Source organism: Amyelois transitella, chromosome 9 (genome assembly GCF_032362555.1).
Source record: "Amyelois transitella isolate CPQ chromosome 9, ilAmyTran1.1, whole genome shotgun sequence".
Classification (NCBI taxonomy): Eukaryota; Metazoa; Arthropoda; class Insecta; order Lepidoptera; family Pyralidae; genus Amyelois; species Amyelois transitella.
Genome location: NC_083512.1, coordinates 3957153 through 3973575, shown reverse-complemented (window position 1 = coordinate 3973575; position 16423 = coordinate 3957153). Strand labels below are relative to the sequence as shown.

Genomic DNA, 16423 nt, shown 5'->3' with positions numbered 1-16423 from the left:
AATTTCACTACTCAGATGTTTCTTCGTAGGTTCAAATAAATACAATTTATTTATAATTTGTATTTATTTGAACCGAAAATTGCTGACTTTAAGTATTAAAACAAATTATAATGGTGTTAACTATAGATATTTATGCTAAGAAATTTAGTCTATCGTGGGCTCTTGAGGATAAGTTTCACGATTGTTAGTATTACTTTTGATAATAAATAAATTAAAATCTTAATGTTAATTGGCCTAAATGTCACAACATTCACTGTCCAGGACTAAGAGCCTGATTGATTAACTGCTCATAGACCTACATAACTCTTGTCCCCAAACCCAAGGTTGCTTTGCCCACGTTTTTATAATAAGAATTTCGGCGGCAAAATTTTATTTTGGACCCTTCAATATTTGACTTCGAGCCAAAATTAACCAGCTTAAAACTGGATTATTGAGCTCACCTGAGATTTTTTTAATGTTTGGACTTGCATTGCAATACAATCTTACTTAGTGCAACTTTAGTTGGTAGTAAATTTTACAATTAATGCGATCGAGTGAATGTTGTTGAAATAGGACCTTTTTGGATATAAAGTTAGGTACCGGTAATTTGGCTGATTGAAAGGAATTTGATTTAGTAAAGGCTCCTCTCCAGAGAGTTGAGAAGGTAACCAGGATAAACACCAGAATCAACTAGGAATTCGATGGAAATATACTTAAGTGTCTTATTGTTTCTGGCCCTTTAGAATAGAATTACTCCATAACTATCCCACGGATGTCGTAAAAGGTGACAAAGGGATGGACTTCTAAACTTGGGATTCCTTTTGTAGGCGATGGGCTAGTAACCTGTCACTATTTGAATCTAAATTAAATCATAAAGCTTTACCACTTAACGTAGCCTTTCAGTGTAGACTTTTCAAGACTGTCTACCCCGTAGGGGATATAGACTTGATTATATGTATGCATTTATACACTTAAGTATCACTCAAAACGTTTTACCTCAAATTAATCAAGTAGAACTAATGTGTTTGATGCAGCCCATACATCGTATTTCCTCTCACTGATTCGTAAGATTAAAACAAACAAGGGTTATTCTATTATAAACCATTAGTCCAACATTTCGCCATAGGCCTACGACCGAACAATTGACAGTCATACCAGACATCGTGGGCGGTTCGCCTTGCAATGATCTATTCACATTGGTCTAGTGAAAGTGCTAGTTTAGTGGATACTACAACGATATGTGGAAAAATTGATGAAATTAAAAAATATATAGATATATATTTTTTATGCGTGAAATGTGTGAGTGATACAGATGTATCACTCACACATTTCACGCATATGGAATAGACATATAAAAAACTAGGTAGTCACTTTGGGCTGGGTAGTTTCATGACAAAATTGAGATGCTAAGACTGAGACTGGTTACAAACCAAAATGTAGCCTAAAAGAGATGGTTGAATGCAGAGTTTCATGTTAATAATTCATAAATGAAATGTAAAATCATTACATTTTTTCAAGGAAATAAAATAATTTATCGTTGCAAAATTTCTTTTTATCAAAAATTATATAATGACCTTGTAGTGTATATTCGGCTCGATCCATTGAGTTTACTCGACCATTCTGAACTAGGATTTACATAGAAAGTTCATGTCAGCCTGACATTAATCCGTAATATCTCAACTCAATGGTTTCGTAATATGATCATGATCATTTATAGTTAAGTATTTTCTGATCGCGGTTATGTTAAATCGTATTAGTTAAAGCGTTCAGTAAAATGCGTTTAGCCATATTTGTTACATAAAAATACAATTTTAACGGACATATGAAAAGGAGGTATCTAAAAAAAATACGTGAGCGATGTCCCAAGGTTAAAGTCTAGTCCATATAGGTATATTTTATTATATATATATATATATATATAGGATTAAAACATCTTACCATGAATGTACATGAAAAATAATTACAATATTTTTATTCCAGAAATGAACATTTTAAGTCGCAACCAAGTATGCAGTAAAATTTGTGCAATGAATTATACGACAACTAGGTAACCTCTTATTTCAATAAATACGAACCACATATTACAATACTTATTTGTATAAATAGACACATAAAATTTTCTTATATTAAAGAGAAAATTATTAAAAATACTAAACACACACACACATAAATACCTACTGTCTTCATCACATACGATAGAGCTTATAAAGATAAGATACGAATTATACCCCGTACATTTCAAAACTTCTAATTCATATAATTTCTTACAGATAGATTATCCTTAACTTAAAATTAGAATTAACATAAATATCGCTATGACTTAAAAGGGCTAAAGCGATACATAACAACTAATAATTACTGACAATTAGCCGGCTCACAGGACGCATTGCAACTCGTTTAAAATGGCATAATAATTATAATTAAAAACACGACCTCAAAGTCTCCACGGATAATTAAAACACAATCTAGTTTACTACGATCAAATTATTATCGTCAGTGCAATACATATGTGGATGTTAAATTCTATTTATTTATGCTATGCTCATCAGAAAAAGAAGTAGTGTAGTGTAGTATTTTTATTTTTAAATCCTATTGTTTTAACTCTACTTATTATTATAGTTATGATCAAAATCCTGCTGAAAAAGCATGCAGTTATGTATATGCCTTAATATAAATATAGTCATAAAAAATTGCTTATTAACAAAAGTAATGTTAAACAAATAGCCTAAAAGTTCTTAATTCAAAATCCTGCTTAATAGCGTGTAGGTATGCCTATGCCTAGGTACCGTTATTCTTATGTCATCGATGTCCTTTACAAATTAATCTTCGGCTATAAATGTACCGTATTTGGAAGTACAAAATTATGTGTAAACAGTCCTTGTTTAGATCTGTCTGCGGTTATTCTTACCGCTGCCGGTTTCCATTGTATGTATGAGTCAAGTTCAATTGTATGACGACCAGTTTTGCCTGCTTGAGATAAAAATATAGCCTAGCTAAATAACTTATTATATCAAATATTGACAAGTATTTTTTTTCTTTTATTTATTGTAACAAATTGACATAATATTTTTATCATTTTATAAAGAATTAATTAATTGACTTAAGTCACTTATGTATAATTTTATAATAATTTACATGCTATAATTAATGGCTGACCAGGAAGAAATATGTTTTGTTTTTACACCTTTTGTAAACCCTAGTCAAAAGCAAATAAATATTCTATTCTATTCTTTTGCAAGTTAGGTAAAGAACGATCTACAGTGAGGTAAAACATCGTGAAGAAATCTGAACATTGAGGCATCTGGATGTGTGGTCATGAGCCAATATGGATTAGATTCCGATGCAAAGGTTTTGGGGAACGCTTCGTTTAAAATATCTTTTATTAAAGTGAATTATTAGTTTTACAGCGTACCTATGTGTCGGATCGATAAGATGCCCAGTTAAAATATGCGATGGAAAGGCACAGGTTCAAATCTGAACCTCGGCCTTGTAGCAATGACTATTTTATAAATTATGCATTACTTTGAATACTAATCGATGTTCTAACGGCGAGGAAACCTATACCAACTTAGTGACTACGTCATCATATGAGATCAGCAAATAATAATATCAAATGATTGAGGAAAAGTCTTTGAAGAGAAGACAATATAATATAAAACTAGATTATACATACATACATATAATCACGTCTATATCCCTTGCGGGGTAGAAAGTGCTAACGGTCTTGAAAAAAATGACAGAACTGAGATTCAAATACTGACAAGTTACTGGCCCATCGCCTAAAAGAAGTCTCTCAAGTTTAAAAGTTTAAATTACACATACAAGTGCCCGCAGTTTGTCAGTTCATCTAGGATGAAAGATCTCCATTATCTCCCTTTTCTGTGAGATTTTTCGCATCTCTCTCTCATATGAGTAAAAACATGCCAAATTTCAGCTTTGTATGTTTAGAAGTTTCAGTTGAAGTTGTCAGTCAGTCACTCAGTAGTAACCCAAGATTTTTACTCATGTTGAACTGAAAAGAAATACAGCTTTTTTTATTTATTTATATTTTATTTTATTTATAAGCAAGATATCAAAACCAAACTAGCTTATTTCTTTTCTTCATGGCATTCTTGATCTCACTAGCACAAACGTGCAAATTTTCTCACAATCAACAATTTTTTCGTTGAGCTTGGCTTGCAATTACATAATTCTGATGATACTGCATACACGCATATGTGTTTTTTACGCACTGTAATGTAAAATCTAGTTGTGACTCACGTAGCTCGCAAAAAGAAGAAAAATTGCTAACCAATTTCTTGGATTTACAGGTTTATAAATAAAAGGAGCGTGGGTACGTCACCTCTATATTTAATTTAGAACTTATTTGCTTCGGATCGGAATTGGAAATGCATAGTGTATAAAAAACAGTGCATATCGGTAAAATAGTAACAATGCCATATAGTGTAAATCTGTCTCAAAAGCCCCATTAGCTTTTTACTATATAAATGTTCTGAAAAAAAATAAAGAGACGACGAACCTGCACTTCGTTTATATTCTCCTTTTATAAACCTATAAATCCAAGAAATCGCTTGGCATTTCTTGTCTCTTATCTTTACCTGGTTCCAGTTGCGCCTTTCTCATGGCTTACAACTGCCGGTCCTCAAGCACTTCCCCACATTTTTTTTGTCCAGTCTGCAGCATCTTGTCAACAGAATTCACGTAAAATGGAACAAACCTTTAGTCTCATCTTCTTTATTGTTCGAAGAGTCAGAGAAAGAAGGAAGAAGATAGGAAATAATAATAGATCGTGAATACACAGGACCTCATTCTAGACAATACTAATTATTAAAATTACTAACGGTTATTCAGCATATTAAAATTTGTGTGCCAAATAATACAGCAACAGTGTTCGCTACGTGATGCGCAGGCGCAATATCGGTGCATAGCAAATTTAGGCCGAGAGGTCAGACAGTAGGCCAATGCGGTTATGAAATGCATATTTCTTATAGTCATCATGATGATAAAGTTAAATTCAGAATGATACATACATACATTAAAATGCCACTTCGCGAATGGGTAGGCAGAGACTAACCTTTCCACTTGCCACGATCCCTGCATACATCTTTCCCTTCCCAACCTTTCATAACCTTATAACTCGACCTGATCTAACTAAGCGGTATTAAGTGACAGTTATATATATGAGTCGAAGTTGTACTTTCCCAATGATTAATTCATAATGACATTAGGTGGTCATTTTCGACCCCACATTGATTCTGAGACAAAGCTGTGAATCATACGAATGATAAATCAGCTGATATTCGATAAGGCTGAGTTGGTCAATGTGGTGAAACTGATGCTTTGTGAGTATTCAGTAATAATACAGCTACTAGAATAGAAGATTTCTATATCCTAAACCGGGCACACTGAGAATATAGGAGAATATAGTTTCGAAAAAAAAATACCCGTAATGTGCCGTGTGGTTCCCGGCACCAATATAAAAAAGAATAGGGACCACTCCATCTCTTTCCTATGGATGTCGTAAAAGGCGACTAAGGTGCTTACAAACTTAGGATTCTTTTTTGGGCGATGGGCTAGCAACCTGTCACTATTTGAATCTCAATTCTATCATTTAGCCCAAATAGCTGAACGTGGCCATTCAATCTTTTCAAGACTGTTGGCTCTGACTACCCCGCAAGGGATATAGACGTGACCATATGTATGTAAAAAAAAACAAAGGCAACATTCATCTTTGGGCTTAATAATAAAATTGAAATTCAATGGACACTTAATCCAAGTGTTACATTGAATCTCAATTCCACTTTTAACAACCTTAAGTAACCAAAAACTTATCGATTTTTGACAAAAGGTATATGTCAAGTACAGTCATCGGTCACTTGTAATTTTATTATATGTATGGATGGATTGGATACCTACCTTCAACTGCAGCTTAATAATGCCCACACGTCGGCTTATAAGAACGTTTGCCAGGAAGTTTTATGTTCGACAGCTAACGGTTTATCGAGACAAAGTGATAACCAAACTGTACTTATACAGCCATCCAATAAAATGTGTGGGTTTATTAGTTCTTTGGTTAGGTACCTGTCTGTTTTATTACCATTGTTTCTATAGCATTTTAGTTTTGTAGACACCCGTCGGTGGAAAAAGGAAATAATTTATGAAAAATGGAGTTGCTTTCATATTTTCATGGATGGATGTTTACAATTTTATTTTTTGAGACAGGATTAATCAGCCTTGTTGTAAACCATAATATAATTTTAATAAGGTATTCTTGAACCTTTCAGAGACCCGCCAAAGCCAAACACTTCAAAAAAATAAATAAAAAGAAACGAACAAATACAATACATCTGAGAAAAAACATTGCAACCATAGATGTAAAAGACGCGCGATTGCAACATGCAACTCTATAAAAAGATTAAACCGAAGAGGATTCGATTAAAAAGATTAATATAGACAAAGCTAGAGCCCGTTTGGTCAGCAAGACGTAGGAAGGGAGCGCCGGTCGGGAGCAATGTCCTCCTCGTGCTCTGTGTGGCATACGTAATGCCAGATCTGTTGGCAAACTGGATTTTTTATATTTTTGCTCGATTTTTATCATATTTTATCTTAGGATCAAAGGATTTCTTATTTTGAAGGTCATAAAGAAAGATTTTTTTTAACAAAACATAACATAACATGGTCTCGTCTATATCCCTTGCGGGGTAGACAGACCCAACAGTCTTGAAAAGACTAAATGGCCACGTTCAGCTATTTGGCTTAATGATAGAATTGAGATTCAAATAGTGACAGGTTGCTAGCCCATCGCCTTAAAAAGAATCCCAAGTTTATAAGCATATCCCTTAGTCGCCTCTTACGACATCCACGGGAAAGAGATGGAGTGGTCCTATTCTTTTTTGTATTGGAGCCGGAAACCGAAGATTTTTTTTCATTGATGTTAAGTCTATGTTGGAAAAATTGTTTGGAGAAAACGTAACTTATTTATTTCAATCCCATCGTTATGTCTGTTTGCATGTTACCTCTTCACAATTAAACTATTAACTATAAAAATTTGCAAACATGTACCTAGTGTAAAATACGGAAATCGGTTATGGGGTACTTTTCATAAAGAACTGACAGACCACGTTCAGCTTTTTTGGCTTAATGATAGAATTGAGATTCAAATAATAACAGGTTGCTAGCCCATAGCTTGAAAGAAAAATCCTAAGTTTATAAGTATAAGCCTACTAAAGTACCTTTTCACGCGGGATAAAACCAGTACCTACTAGACAGATAACAATCAGGAAAAAAGTGACAAAATTTAAATCGGTCGACATCAATATCGTCATCCAGTCTAGACTCAATTAAATTTTAACCCCAGGTGTAATTTCAAAGTAATTGCATAGTTAACTTGCAATATTGAATCTGTGATGCAATGTATTGCACCGACACCTATCTATGGACATCTGAGCCCCAGGAGTCTTACTTACAATGCTAATGAAATATTCATTACTGGAGCAATGCCCGGTTATTAACCGGGTTCTCATAGGAAAAGTATACATCAACATCTTTCTAGTTATGGGGAAACGGTCTTTTTGATCCATTGGTCAAAGTTTTATGAAATACAGGAGTAAAAAACTAAAGACAATCCAACGCTTTTTGTAGAAATCAATGAATAAAGATGGAAAGTTGATCAAATGCTTCAACATCTTGGCCAACTGTCAGATTAAGAGCATCCTGAACCGTCAACTTGCATCAAGAGAGTTATGAACGATGAAGCGAAAGAATTTTGCAGAAATCATGGCAAGTGGAAAGATGTAGTCTTTGACTACACCAACGGGAATGAGGCGCGATTTGATACATACATACATATAGTCACATCTTTATACCTTGCGGGGTAGACAGAGTCAACAGTCTTGAAAAGACTCATAGGCCTCGTTCAGCTTTTTGACTTGATGATAGAATTGAGATTCAAATTGTGACAGATTGCTAGCCCGTCGCCTATAAAAAGAATCCCAAGTTTATAAGCCTATCCCTTAATCGCCTTTTACGACATCTATGGGAAAGAGAAGGAGTGGTCCTATTTTTTTTTATTGGTGCCGGAAACCACACGGCACACGGCACGCGATTTGATGTATGTTAATAATTTTTTAAGTCCACACTAGCCAGGGATGACGAAACTGGAATATACGACAGGATGTTAATAAGTTTTGAGGGTCAATAATTTGGTTACTCTCAAGATAGAGAGATTTGAAAAAAGTTTGATGGACATATTAATTCCTACTGCTGCCATGTACCAATCAGTTCTGAGTTATGTACTCATCAGTTTAATTGCTAACCTATGCCCTTACAGTGTGGTAAAGCATCATGGGGAAACCTGCAAATTCAGGCAACTAGCAAAGTGCATCAATGATCCAATACAAGTTAGATGCTCCACAGAGGCTGCGGAGGTCAGAAGGGAGTCGCTTCGTATAAAAACAATTCGGAAAAACCCGGACCTAAAGCAAAATTAATTAATAATGATTAGTTACATACATACATACATACATATCATCACGTCTATATCCCTAACGGGGTAGACAGAGCCAACAGTCTTGAAAAGACTGAAAGGCCACGTTCAGCTATTTGGCTTAATGATAGAATTAAGATTCAAATACTGACAGGTTGCTAGCCTGTCGCCTAAAAAAGAATCCCATGTTTGTAAGCCTATCCCTTAGTCGCCTTTTACGACATCCATGGGAAAGAGATGGAGTGGTCCTATTCTTTTATTTTTATTTTATTGTTGCCGGGAACCACACGGCACTACACATGATTAGTTACGTTCAACAAATTGCCATGTTTAGGTATATAGTACCTACATAGTTAGGCCATGGAACACTGATAACTCAATAATAATAATTAGCATCAAAATTACTCGTTTCATAATAGTTGCACGGACCTAAGCAGGCTCGAAATTGCGGTAACGTAAACTCCATTTATCTTATAGTGAATTTAAGCTTTCGAAATGCTTTCTGTCACGACTTTCGTTATTAACTACTGCCTAAATTTAAAAAAAATATATTTTAAAGTTTGAAAAGTCTAATTGAATTGAGTGTACTTAAATTATTGTATCGGACTTCGCTCCCGTGGTATTTTCAAATAAAAGTCTATATAAATTCTGAAAATTGAGTAGTTGTCTGTTCCAAATTTCATGACAATCGGTTCAGTTCATAGATTTAGGTGTTTGTTTTTAAGCAAAAATACAAGCATATCTGTTAAAAGCCAATTTGGTTGGAGTGTTGCTAAAGCGTTCCTGTTAGAATTTTACAAAGCATGTTGCTGATATCTAAGTAGGTACTGTATTGTCTAACGAAAATAAAATATAATTTAACTATAAAACATAAAAAAGACTGGAAGAAATCCCGATTGGGATAAGTCCGTCATTGTATGTTATCTTCTTAAACCAATGACAGTTTTATATTTTTATGTGCAAAAATGAGTTAACTAACAGACAAATAAACTAAAGTAAGTAATACCTATTGTAAATAAAGATTATTCCGTATTATCCGTTAAGTAAGTACTCTGATTTGCTTATGTGCGTAGTTGAATGTAATTAAGTATAATTTAGCAAAGAAATAGGCTTTTATTCCTTGTTGATGCACATTTTATTGATTCTATGGATAACATTAACTCCTACTTCGCAAACAAAAGTAAGTCTATGACTAAGCTGACACGAGACTTGTGGTTATTGGTCATTCCATAGCCTTTTCCGCTTCTAAACAAACATGAACACTTTAATGAATGAATTAATTTTCGTTTGTGATTTAGCATCACCTTGATGTTTAAGTTAAAGTTTTAATGAATGCAAGCGCAAAGAATTCTCGAAACGTAAAAATAGTTTTGTTATTGGTTATTTAGAACAGTAGGTTACTACCCAATAAGTTCTTAATTCAGACATTCCCGACCCAGTTTTTGCATCAAGTAGGAAAAATATAAAATTAAAAGTTGTGATGGCCATTTCTATATTATTCAGAATCCGGTTATTGATTTGAGGCAATACATTATAGGTACACAGACACACTTTATTAATACACTGACGTCCATATTTTCGCAATTATCTATAAATAATAATGATATAAAAAATCAAAACTGTCAAAGATTTAACATGAAAACAACGATTGTGGCATCCCATTTTTCTTTTTGAAGCAAAGGCGGTGGCCTTTGAGTATTACTATTATTAAAAAGAAGCGCACCGGCTTCGTACGTGTAGCATCTATTATAAACGTTCCTCACAAAACCCTATTTCCAACATTTCAAACAGCCACAAAACCGTCCACAATTTTCAGAGATTCGCGCATACATACAAACAGAGAAAATATTTTTTACTTTACGGGGACATTATACATATTTTGTGTGATACATAGTTATAATCATAGGCGGCGCGGCGCGGCGGTGTTCGAATGCGGTTCAAAACCGAATTCAAACGGAGAACAACAACGCGTGTGCGGGGAAGCGGGAGGCGAGGACTGTCGCGCCTTCGTATCGGGCGACGCCCGCCCCCCGCAGCCCGACTGCACCCTCTCCGCTCCACTTCTCCACCTCAGTCGCCATTTGGACTTGAGAATGAAATGATGTATTGCCGATTACGCTAGTTTTTATATACAAGATTTACAATATGAACGTTTCAAATTACGCGTGGAATAAGGAAGAATTAAGGCTGATTGCAGCTATGAAGAAACATCCAGAATATTGTTCATCTACATATAAATCACGATTAGAAATAGAACGAATGTGGCGCAAGATATCTAAACTAACTAATATTCCGGGTAAGCTTATTTTAATTTGTAACATATCAGCTGCTAAAAATTAATACGGGATAAATTATTTAGAATAATTGACTGAACTAAAATGTACTTATTATTATATATTATTTTTTAGAATCTGTATGCCGCTCAAAATGGTCTAGAATAAGAAGAAAATACATAAACGCAGTGAATAAAAATGTCAGTGCTGTCCGAACGAAATACCTCGACGGCAGATTATCGTTTTTAAGGAAATATGTTGCAGATAAAATTGATGTTTCTTTACAATCAAACAATAATGAAGTATTAGATGAAGGCCTGAGTAATAAAACGGGTTTAATTGCGTTAGACTTGAAAACCATAGATGATGTTTTGTCTGAACGTGAAGAACAAGCAGATATTGACAAGGCCCATTTAGACAAAATTTTAAAACTAGTATCTAAACGAATAGACGAATCACTGGCATCATATTCACATTTAATTATAAATGAACCAGCAAATATAGAACCTGAAACAGCAATTGATATTGAAAGTGATGTCGAAGTGTTTAATGATTCGAACTTCAAATCTGAGTCTCGATCGCCTAAAGGTGATGATTTAGATGAAGATTCCTCTTCACTTGACGATGAAATGCGAATTTACGTTCGTGCATTTTCACCAACCACATCAAAAAAGAAACGCTATCAAAACATATCTTTTCCAGTGGCAGAAACATCATCTGTAAAGAGAGAGGAAAATACAGAGACTATATTCGATATATATCAAAATTCTGATACTAATACTTTTTGTCAAGAATTAGGACGATACATGAAGAAGTTTTCTGTAACCAAGCAAGATGAGCTTCGTTTGAAAATCTGTTGTTTGGTGACTGAATTTGAATTAGATGAAATTGAGTAGAATTTTGTTTGATTGTTATTATAACTTAGGTCATTTGTTTTATAAAACTGTTTATTTCAATTAACTGTACATAATTCCACTTGACACTACCTTATACCTAGTTCCTGTTCTACTTAGTCTAATTCATCAATTTTTATGCAAGATTGATTTTGATTGTCACATATGTACATAAGTATATATACTTCATCACGTTTTTATCCCTTACGGGGTAGGTAGGTAGGGTATACAGAACCACAATCTTAAAAATATTGTCAGCCCACGTTCTGCTGTATGGCAAATTCACAATTTACTATGTATATACAAACCCGTTCCAACCCTATCTAATATTAGGCATATTATAAATGTGAAAGTTAATTAGTAAAGATGTGTGTTTATTTCCCTTTTACCCAAAAGAAGTAAATTCCTTTTTAGTCTATATCCTTTACGAGATTAACAGAGCCAACAGTTTTGAAAATTGAAAGGCCACGATTAGCTGTATAGCCAATTTCTGTATATTTAAAATTTCTTAGGTACCTACCTATATTTTTTTTATAAATTTAAATGAAACTTTATGTATAATGAAGACGTTACTCATTTATTTTTTATTATTTGAGGTCATTATTATATTACATTTTATGTTTAAAATTGGGGTCATTCTAAAAGTACACAATGACGTCATCTGTACGAACTTATAGGTAGGTTTAGTTAGTAACCTAATTTTAAACATTTGTCAACGTTTTCACTCTTAAAAAAACAAATTTACATTATTGACCCTGACAAAATGTGTTTTGTATACAATCAATTGTCAAATGAAAATAAAATTATTTTCACTTTTTGTTATGTTGTTTTAACATGTCGGTAAAAAACATGAATACAAAAAATCTAAAATTGACGAACGCTATTATTATTTGTACGCTTGCAAATGTTATTTTCTGTTACATTTGATAGATCAAAAAGCTCTCAGCAGAAGATCATGTACACATCGTTAATGTGTAACTAATTTCTCTTCTTAAAGACATCACAGTTCTGGATTTTATTCACTTCCTCAAAAAATTATCGATAACTAAAATCAATTTTTATTAGTCTTCATCCTCCTTCCTTTATTCTCCATTTACGAGTTTATTATGTGATACTAGATTTATCCGCGGCATCGCCACACGCATTTAGCACCACATATAACAGGAATACAGGTTTTTCGCAAAGTCCACGAGAATTATGTTTTTTACCGGGATAAGAGATACCTTATCACCCTCTCCAGATTCATAATTACATAGGTTTACGCTTTTTAGGTATATTGGTAAGTAGAAACACGTGACAAATAAACTTACTTTTGCGTTTATAATGTTAGTTGGGATTATTGTCCCTCTTTCTCATCACTGAAGAGTTAGGTGTAAATAAAACTTATGCCTTAGTTTATTAAATAATTTATCTGGCTCCAATTGTAAATAAAAGGTATGATGCCTACTGCCTAGATACTAATTCCACCGCACTCCGACATGAACGAACTGTCCGGCCCGGTGTTTGGCTAGTAGAAATGCCTTATTGTCCTACGTCTTGATAGAATCGAATCTTAAGGAGATTATGAGAACAAAGTAGAAGTTAATATTAAGATATCAATTATTCATTGTTTAATTTCGAACATAAGTCACGTAGCTATCTACGTAGGTATGTAGCGAACCATAGTTTTTTCAACCTGAGGGGTCAGTTTTACTTGATCAAATGCGTCGAGCAAGTAAAAACGAACTTGTATGAAATTGCATCAGCGCCATCGCGTTACGGTTACTAGGTGACGCTAATTTAATCAGATCCACAAATTAAAGACAATACAGTAGATCAGATTATTATTTTTAATCAGCTATACCAGACATATCTATTCGTGCAAGAATTAACTAATTTATATTTTTAATCTTACTGTTTCTTTTTAAACCTGATGTGGTAGGCTTTTAAGAAGCAAGGCAAGGCATCTCAAGAATGAAATAATATGTAGTCTTCTTGTGGCATAGAAGACAAATGTTATTTTGGATTGATACACACGAAAAACTCACCGACACACAAAATTTTACAATAGAATTTTCCTTTGTCAATGAACAACACACACAAAGTAGGTACAAATTGTAACTGATTGTCACCTAAACGTTTAATTCTTATGCCAACGCAATAAGGTCGACTTAAGAGCTTGAAATCATTGGCTTATCGCCAAATACAAATGGAAATGTTACCTGCGGAGTTAGCGGAACCTGCCCTTCCGTACTAAAAAGATAAGCAAAGCAAGTAGTCTTCATTTCTTGGAATTTGCTTTAACTTGTTCTATAGGGGGTCATTATAACATTTAAGAGACTGAGCGCTCATAATGCAGAACGTGGTAGGTACCTATCAGTCAATGATTTATTTGTCATGTAAATTGTTTTATTTTTAGCAATTCTTTAGGAATCCTTATTTATTGACGGATTTTGGTTCGCTTCATAAATTATTAAAATACATTGCATTACGGAAATAGTTTTGACTTTGTGTATATTTAACATACCTACTGACCTAAATATTTTCCGGTTATGGGAAGATTGCTTGAAAATAACTTTGATTTGGTAACGCATATTTTTAGAACTAAGTGATTCATAATATTTGTAAAGCGCTTTGTATTAAGCTTCTAAAGAATCTTACCTTTTGTTTTCGGCAGACTCCGCTGGGACATAGAAAAAAATCAAGTTTAACTAAGATGTAGTCAGAGCACACAACAATAGGTGGTAGGTATAATATAAACAAATATAAAGGCAACTTTCAATACATCGAAGACACAAAATCTGGTTCTGCGATACCGCTATGCACTTACACTTAGTCACAAAGTTAAACCACGAAGTTAAACTATTTATTATTATAACTATTAATGTAGCAACATTTGCTTATACATTTATTTGTTTTATTTTCAAATTTAGAATTCAATAAAGTTCGTTTTGTTCGTTCGATCGTTGTCGTTTAAACCGGTAGAGCGGCGGGCGAGCGGAGCGCGATACCTGCTTCAAACCCGTCCACTAATCAACTGTCACTGTCTCTATAGTACAGGTACAAACAAGTCGAACGAAGCTGTATAGGGCACGCACGTGTTTTCGTGAGGTGCTTATGTGTATGTGTGTGAGTGTAAGACACGTCCAAGTCTAATATCTAAAACTGAACTGAACCAGCTTAGATTTTTTAAATAAGACTATAGAGTCACTAAAAGATAGAAGAACTTCTGCTTTCTGGAGAATTTGGTTTCCTAGTCAAAAAGAAAAAAAAACTTTAATTCCGCCACCTCCATCATCCTCTCTTAGACCGTATTTAAATCGCTTCGAGATTTGAGTTTTCAGTGGTAACAAAATGTTATGAATCCGCCATTATATAAAAAAAAAAATATTAGTTTATCCTTAAGGAGTACCTAGCTATGATCTGATGTTATTACAATTTCATAATGAATTTTAGAGCAAGACTTTGCTAAGTTGTTATGCCTGGGGAACCGCGGTTCCGACGATGATGTGTCGCAAGTTGTAAAATTGCTCCAACGTAAAATATTAGTTAAATAATAATATAATATAATTAAAATGCCCCAGTCCGTAAAATCTTTGCTTGCGCGATTATATCTCTTCGCTATTATCGGCCATTGTGTGATTGGCTATAAGTTCACAGTGGCGTAGAGATGTCGCCACAAGTACATTCCTACAATTAATTCCTCGGTATTGTATAGTACAGATATAATGTCTGTATCGTTAAAATTAAAAATAGTTAGATTTTGACGGTAGGTTTTTCATGTTACCTTGTGACCACACATATGTATAAAGAACTTCGAGGTAAGTAGGTACATATGTATAAAGAACTTAGAATAAGTCAGAAAAATTAATAAGTGTTTCTTTTCCCCACTCTCGTATAATTGACACATTGCCGCACAAACCAAATAGAGATATTATGCTATGCATTGCCGGCTGCTTTCATTCAGGCCTGGGACACTGTAGTTCCTATGTACGCATATAGCGCTAGTGTCGCACGCTCTTATTAGCTACTTATGCCGCTACATTTTGGGCCATGTTTTAACTGTTCGGCTCAAATTAAATATGGCGACTCCAAGTCAATAACACCGGATTAAGAGTTAACAAAGTTTCGCAATGATTGATTTGACTAAAACGCAGTGCAAATGGGCTATACATACATACATACATAAAATCACGCCTCTTTCCCAAGGGCCATATTTTGTGTAATCCTCTCTTCAGAGTTTAAGTTGTATCTACAAGTAGTGATCGTAGTGTTTTCACTCTGGACAATCGAAAAGTGATAGGTACTTTGCTTACCGTAAACCAAAACTCCAAAAGATATACCATGGCATTCTTCTTGTAAGTAAAAATGTAGATAAGTAAATACAGCATGCCAATATACATATCTCACAAACAATAGGTACCTTTAAAAGGAACTTATAGTACTATCTCTCTTCACAACTTATTTTTATTGTTGATAGAAATATTCATATTACTGATTACTGAAGATATTATCAATAGATATGTTTATAATTATGTATTTATTTATTTTATGTAGTATTTTATTTATTGTATGAAGTCTGTGTAAGTTTATATAAATAGTTTATATACACTAGCTGTAGCCCGCGACTTCGTACGCGTAGAAGAGTATGTCATGGTTATTCTCCGTTGTATGCTACACAAGGTGTAATCATAAATGTATTTTTGTGCAAACTTATTTTTGACGTACCTACTTACTGTTTTTTTTATTCAAAATTATTACGTTGATACAACTCTTAACAAATAATGCATTAATTTCGACTAAATTTGATTACC

At 33.9% G+C, this 16423-nt stretch overlaps 2 protein-coding genes across 2 annotated transcripts in view; one reads left to right on the top strand and one right to left on the bottom strand.

Moving 5' to 3' along the window:
- LOC106134708 (uncharacterized) overlaps positions 1 to 14626 on the bottom strand; it is a 72445-nt gene extending 57819 nt beyond the window's left edge. Inside the window, exon 1 of the mRNA XM_060945960.1 lies at positions 14271 to 14626. Within this exon, the coding sequence (XP_060801943.1) occupies positions 14271 to 14301 (31 nt within the window). The 5' untranslated portion in view covers positions 14302 to 14626. The remainder of the gene's footprint in view (positions 1 to 14270) is intronic.
- Positions 10558 to 11931, top strand: LOC106134707 (uncharacterized). Its single transcript, XM_013334815.2, has 2 exons — positions 10558 to 10760; positions 10873 to 11931. The coding sequence occupies exons 1-2, from the start codon at positions 10610 to 10612 to the stop codon at positions 11631 to 11633; spliced, it is 912 nt and encodes a 303-aa protein (XP_013190269.2). The 5' UTR covers positions 10558 to 10609; the 3' UTR covers positions 11634 to 11931.
- Positions 14627 to 16423: the final 1797 nt, after the last annotated feature.